The sequence below is a fragment of the Puma concolor genome, chromosome B2 (genome assembly GCF_028749965.1).
Source record: "Puma concolor isolate L17-30 chromosome B2, mPumCon1.1.hap2, whole genome shotgun sequence".
Classification (NCBI taxonomy): domain Eukaryota; kingdom Metazoa; phylum Chordata; class Mammalia; order Carnivora; family Felidae; genus Puma; species Puma concolor.
In genome coordinates, this window is record NC_141671.1 from 87,493,347 (window position 1) to 87,500,731 (window position 7,385).

General features: G+C 32.6%; 1 protein-coding gene across 2 annotated transcripts in view; it reads left to right on the plus strand.

Annotated features, from left to right (window-relative positions):
• MANEA (mannosidase endo-alpha) overlaps positions 1-6,046 on the plus strand; it is a 69,910-nt gene extending 63,864 nt beyond the window's left edge. For both annotated transcript variants that reach the window (XM_025925389.2, XM_086707436.1), the window contains exon 5: positions 1-6,046. In XM_025925389.2, coding sequence (XP_025781174.2) covers positions 1-658 — 658 coding nt within the window. In that variant the 3' untranslated portion in view covers positions 659-6,046.
• Positions 6,047-7,385: the final 1,339 nt, after the last annotated feature.

Consider the following 7,385-nt stretch of genomic DNA (forward strand, 5'->3'; position numbering starts at 1 on the left):
GTATGGAAATCATCCAGCCTTTTATAGGTACAAGACTAAGACTGGCAATGCCCTTCCTATGTTTTATATCTATGATTCCTATATCACAAAGCCTGAAAAATGGGCCAATCTGTTAACCACCACAGGGTCTCAAAGCATTCGCAACTCTCCTTATGATGGACTGTTCATTGCACTTCTAGTAGAAAGCAAACATAGGTATGATATTCTACAAGGTGGTTTTGATGGAATTTACACATATTTTGCCACAAACGGCTTTACTTACGGCTCATCCTATGAGAACTGGGCAGGGCTAAAATTTTTTTGTGATCAGTTCAACCTACTGTTTATCCCAAGTGTGGGCCCAGGATACATAGACACCAGCATCCGTCCGTGGAACGCTCAAAATACTCGGAACCGAATCAGCGGGAAGTACTATGAAACTGCCCTGGGTGCCGCACTCCATGCCCACCCCAGTGTAATTTCCATCACCTCTTTTAATGAGTGGCACGAAGGAACTCAGATTGAAAAAGCTGTTCCCAAAAGAACCAGTAATACAGTATACCTAGATTACCGACCTCATAAACCTAGTCTTTATCTAGAACTAACTCGCAAGTGGTCTGAAAAATACAGTAAGGAAAGAGCTGCTTATGCCTTCGATCATGAGCTGCCTCTTTCTTAATGCATTTATAATTCTAGAAATCAATAAATATTTTAGGAATAACTGTCAATCAGTATACACTGATACACTTAATAAAAAGAATTTGTTCTTTTTTAAAAATGGTAATGTCATCATTGCCACCCTTCACAATGCTGCACTGAAAAAATGAGAGAAAAGTGCACAATGTTCTGAATTTGCAGTTGAAATTCTACTTTGATACTTTCATTTCACAGTAAATGCTTGTGTTACATAATTAGTGCACAGTTACATCAAACTTGTATTCTGGGCCCAAAGAAATAGATTGTGTGCATATTTGGTATGTCTACTGAGGAAAATAAGGCTTAAACGATAGTGTACGTGTTTCATGGAGAATTTTTTCAGTGATTCAGTCATCCAGAGTTTGAACACTAAAGTCTCCAATAAAAATACTTAAGGGAATGTAATCATAACATCAGTCTTACTGTGAATCCTATTGTGTGAGGAAGGCCTGCATCATCCTTTGAGGAATTTTGATAAACCATAGCACGCTTGGTGTTTTGTCTGTCTAATGTGTCTGCTTCACATCGATGAATTACAGATTTTAGAAGCTGTGGAAAGTTGTTTCATAAAAGTTAACAATTGCTTATCAGTTATTAAGAAAACATAGTTCACAATTGTTATTCATGTTTTTAAAATTCAATGTTAATCAGAGACCAACTGTTAGTATCAATTTTTTTTCTTTCTTACCTGTCATCGGATTTCCTTCTTGTTTTTAACTATTTTTACCAAAATAAAGAAAATTTACTTAGCATTTTAAGGCCATGGAAGTGAAAATATTTTTATATCTTAAATCCATTCCTACATTTTACTTTTACCAATTTAATGATTGAAATAATCTCATTTAAAATACTTTATTGTATGTAATAACATCCCCATGTAAAAACATCATACATTCATGGTACCTATCACGTTTAATGCTTGTGATCAGTTGTTTGTCATATTGTGACAAATTAATCTACCTGTATGCTAATAATGAATATTTTTTTTTAATGTTTATTTATTATTGAGAGAGCACGAGCAGGGGAGGGGCGGAGAGAGGAGACTACAGAATCTGAAGCAGGCTCCAGGCTCTGAGGAATTAGCACAGAGCCTGACACAGGGCTCAGACTCACAAACCATGAGATCATGACCTGAGCCAAAGTCGAACACTTAACCGACTGAGCCACCCAGGCGCCCCAACAATGAATCTCTTTAATAATAGAGTGTATGTCATTCTCCAGTTCTTATAGTTAATATTTGTAATTAGAAATATAGTAAAAAATCTATGCTTACATGAATATTATTTATTAAAGAGAAGCAATTGGGCAGTACTAATCAAAAATACATATAAATCTTCAGGGTTTAGAGATGCTCATACAGAAATAAATTAACAACAGTAGAATTAACAGTAAATTAACAATTTATCATAAAATAGTCCATCAGGTGATGAAATTTATTTTCAATCAGTGATTTTGAAGTAAAATTTCTTTGAAAAGAGGCAAGACTAGTGTTAAACTTACAACTTAATTTGCCATTTCTCAGAATGATCAGACGATGGGAAATTAGTACAATAATAGTAATCCACTTTCTCAGAAAATGACAAGAATAAATTACTATAATGATGTAAGCAAGCATCTTCATAGGACCACTCATACAGATAGAACCTGTGGATTTTTTTTTCTTCTATCCAGTTAGCCACTGTATGCTATCCTAGGGATGAATTCTAAATACATCATGCCTAATAATCACACTGTATTAAATTTTGAAGAATACTACAGAGGAGTTTTTGACATTGCTTGTACTATATATTTGAACCTACTGTGACAGAAAAGTTTTGTGAAATGGTTCTGATTAAGGGAAAGTGGATAAAAACAAGGTCAGCAAATCCTCAACACAAATACCATCACTTCCTATTTTGCTCTCATTGCAATCAACAGCATGCTTTACCTCTGAACTTGACCCCATCCAGCCAGTAACAATCAAAGTAAGATAAAACAGATTCTGTCTTCAGTGCAGAAAGTTATTCTCAAGGGAAGAATGTTTGGAATCTGATATAATGGTTTAAGAATTTATATGAACATCGTGAGTCTTTTCACCTGTTAAAAAAAAATTAGGAGGAATCATCTCCAATAATTATTCTCAAAAATGCTCTCAAAACCCTTCCTCAGGTATTCATTACAGCTGCCTGCATCATTTGACTTACAACACAGTTTATATCATTATAATCACAAGTAAATGAGAGCAAAGAACTGATTGCCTAAACTATATAGGTGTAAATTCAATAAACAGTGTAATATATGCAATGCATGAATCATAATTCTTTTATGGTTTAATCAGTCTGTTTTGACTGTATAGAAAATCTTTGTTTTATTGTCCCCTTAAGGACTAATATTGTCAAAAACTGCTGTTATTAGTGTTTAAGTTGTACATTAACTTTTTTGTTTTGAAATTAAAAATGATTATTTTGTTATATTAACTTTCATTTAATAAAAGCATACATGAAATAATATATATAAAAATGTTTCTACTTAATGAAATATTTAATTTCTGATGATTAACAGATGAAAGTAGTATTCATTCAGCACTGTTTATTTTCTGTTTGAAATACGCAACACTCACAAAGTCTATCTTTAACTGCATATACATTTTAAATGTAAATTTGCTAAACATGTTTTTTTTTATTTGGGAGATGTTTTATTTTTTTTATTCTTTAGGCATAATCGTGTTCTCTTATGAAATTGGTCTTACCGTAACAAGCTACCAGAAAGTCTACCCAGTTTATAACCATGCACTTTTCAAACTAATCAGTTACTCAGTTTAAACACGATGACATGTGTGAACTCTATAGTCCCTACAGAAACAGCTCTTAAAACTCTGTATCTAAATTTTGGATTAAGGTCAAACACCCTCATGTCCCATAGTGTAGAAGCAATACTTTATTTATTACTATTAAAGTATAAAGCAATACTTTTAAAGTATAAAGCATATAGTATAAAGTATAAAGCATTACTATTAAAGTATAAAGCAATACTTTATTACTATTACTTTGTTACTTTATTTAATAAATAATATTTATTTAGAAAAAGTCCAGTTACTTTCATAAATATCTACAATTTCAAAATGAAAAATGGACCTAGCCACAGCCACAGGCAGAAACGTTTTTTGGCTCACATGTTCTCTGTTTAAAAATAAACTCCAAATTGAATTTTATACTGACTTTGTTACATGTCCACGTAAAGTCTAAATGTTATTGTATGCTTACTGTAAAATTATCATTGAGAATTCAGGTACTACATTGGCTTAATTACAAAGACTCACTTATCCTTAGTCTAAAGAACTTAGTAGTAGTGCTGTTACATTTCAATTATCCGTGGAGAGAGGAACATTTTTCAATGCGATTAGTTTTTGTTGGTTTTACATAATTTAGGATATCAAAAGAATTTAAAAACTAGTAAGCAAATGATCATACATCTAAAATTTACTGAAATTAAAAGAGTAGCACTTTTTATTCTTAGTGTTCTAGATCCCATTTAAAAGCATCTTCTATATTAAATTGTAAAAAAAATTAACCATGAATTTAACCATAAAGAGACTTTCAGAAAATACCCATGAAATAAATATCTCATGACATAAAACAATAGTGTACTATTATAATTCTATATACAATTCAACTTATGGTATATGATTGGATCCTCATGCTTCGTGTTTTTGACTTGAGAGAATTGGTTAAAAATCCAAGAAAAGATTGTAAACAACATAAAGTGACACTCTTTAGCTATTCAATCACATTTAAAATACATTACAATTATATTCATGCATAAAAGTATGTGTGAATCAGTTTTATAAAAGCCATTATGAAGACACTCACTCTTTTGATAATATCTAATGTAATGCGATCTTTACCCTGATTTTGAAAATACAAAAAAAAATTTAGAAGAAATTCAATTGTAATAAATGCAATAAAGTTTAGAAATTTATATATTTAAACAGTCATCTAAATGTAGTGTGCCAGAACTTTTTTTGTATGTAGTAAGTTTATTTTGAAGACTGCCATTCTATATATTGTTTTTTACTTAGATTCATTAGCCATGTGGCACACTATTAAGCCATTAATATTAAAGTAGAGCAATCTGATCTTTGGCTTCATGTAAAAAGTTAACTGTAAATCTGCTAAATTCTTACTTGAAAATTGGTGTTATATTCATTTTAATTAAAGTACACGTGTCTTGAAAATACTCGACTTTTTAGCCATCTTGTAAAAAATGTTGAATGATAATCACTTTATGAATAAGTAGCTGAGTAGTATTATTAGTAGTAGTATTATTTTTCATGAGTAGTATGTATTTTCAGCTAAAGACTTAATCTCCAAATATTCTTTTAATGTACACTATTTCACTATTTTCACTTGAGTCATTCTTATATAGGGTGTAGGTAATATTTCCTTTTTTTCAAATATGTGTACTCTTTGAAAAACATAACATTTTTTTCTGCAAAAAGGGGGGGCCTGAGTGGCTCAGTCAGTTAAGTGTCCAACTTTGGCTCAGGTCATGATCTCACAGTTCATGAGCGAGCCCTGCATTGGGTTCTGTGCTGACAGCTCAGAGCCTGGAGCCTGCTTTGGATTCTGTCTCCCTTTCTCTCTGACCCTCCCCCACTTGCTCTCGCTCTCAAAAATAAACATTAACATTTTTTTAATCTGAACAATGAAACATGAGATTTTAAAAAGAATATACATATACAGTGCTAGCATACGTGGTTGACTACATATTTGGTATTGAGCTTGAGTAGTTAATATAAAATGTTACATGTTTCTTACTGCCAGAAAAGAAGCACCTCCTTTCCTCTCCAAGGTAAAGTTCACCTTGTCAACACAATTTAAAATAAAAGTTATAAGGAATATAGTCAATAGTACTATAATAGTATTGCATGTGACAGGTAGTAACTACATTTATGGGGAGCACAGCATAATGCATAGAGTTTTTGAATCACTATGTTGTATACCTGAAACTAATGTATATCAACCATGCAAAAAATTTCAGAAAAATAAATTTCTCAAATGGCCATTATACCTCGTGTCAAAAGTGTAAAAACCTACAGGAATCTGTCAGGTAATAAAAATAAAATGCATCAGGTCTAAGACCCTAGAGAGAGAATCCTAGGAACTGTGGACCACTCCTAAAAGGAATAGCTGCTAATCAGCTCTGTCAATGTTCATTTTGTCAATGTTCACTTTGTAGTTAGGCATCACTAAAATGAAGAATTAGGTACTATGTCCATGTGTGTGTAAGTTTTTCTAATTATAACATGTTGGCAAATATCAGATGATTTTAAAAATATTTGTTGGTTGGGGGTCACTAATATGTGACCTCTGATATAAAGAATGTAAAACTATTGAGAATATTTGTCATAATGTTTTATTACACTTAAGAGGATTTCATCTATCAAATTATTGTGATGATTATTGGATAAATTCCAGGTATATAACAATAAAACTCAGGGAAAGTGAATCCATGAGGGTTCTGATTATATGATAGCTTTTCCCAGATCTTATCCAGTGCAAGATCAGAAATAAAGCACCTCAAAATGAGTTAGATGTGTATCTCTTCACCAGTCTTCTCTATTATTTAACCTAACTTGATTTTTGAATAGCTGATGTGAATTTTATTTACTAAGGTCCTGGAAGGCTTTATTCTATTGTTTGTTAGGTATGGATCTATTTTTGAAACTTCAAAAATAAATAGAAAACACTATAAGTAATTGCATTTAATTATAGCCCCACTTCTGACTTTTTGATGCCTGCCATTCAGTCTTATTCTCAACTTCCTGTTCGTTTTAAGTTTTTATTTAAATTCTAGTTTACATATAATGTAATATTACTTTCAGGAGAATTTAGTGATTTATCACTTACATATAACACAGTGCTCCTCACAAGTGCCAACACCCATCACTGATTTAGCTCAACCCCCTCCTTTCTCCCCTCCAGCAACCCTGTTTGTTCTTTATACATAAAGTCTTGTTTTATGGTTTGCCTCTCTTTCCAACCCCCCCCCATGTTCATCTGTTTTAAATTCCACATGAGTGAAATCATATGGGATTTGCCTTTCTCAGACTTATTTTGCTTAGCATAAAATATTCTAGTTCCATTCATGTCATTGCAACTGGCAAGATTTCATTATTTTGATGGCTGAGTAATATTCCGTGTGTGTGTGTGTGTGTGTGTGTGTGTACATGTGTATTCAACTTCTTTATTCATCCATCAGTTAATGGACATTTAGGCTCCTTCCAAAATTTGACTATTGTTGATAATACTGCTGAAAACATCAAGGTGCATGTGTCCCTTCAAATTAGTATTTTTGTATCTTTTAGGTAAATATCTAATAGTACTATTGTTGGATCATAGGGTAGTTCTATTTTTTAACTTTTTGTGGAAGCTCCATACTTTTTTCATGACTGTACCAGTTTGCATTCCCATCAACCACCAACAGTGCAAGAGGGTTCTCCTTTTTCTTCATCCTCACCAACACCTGTTGTTTGTGTTGTTAATTTTAACCATTCTTATAGGTGTGAGGTGACATATTTTGAAGTTTTGATTTGTATCAGTGGGGCACCTGGGTGCTCAGTCAGTTGAGCGTCAGACTTTGGCTCAGGTCATGATCTCACAGTTCGTGAGTTTGAGCCCTGCATCAGGCTCTGTTCTGACAGCTCAGAGCCTGGAGCCAGTTTCAGATTC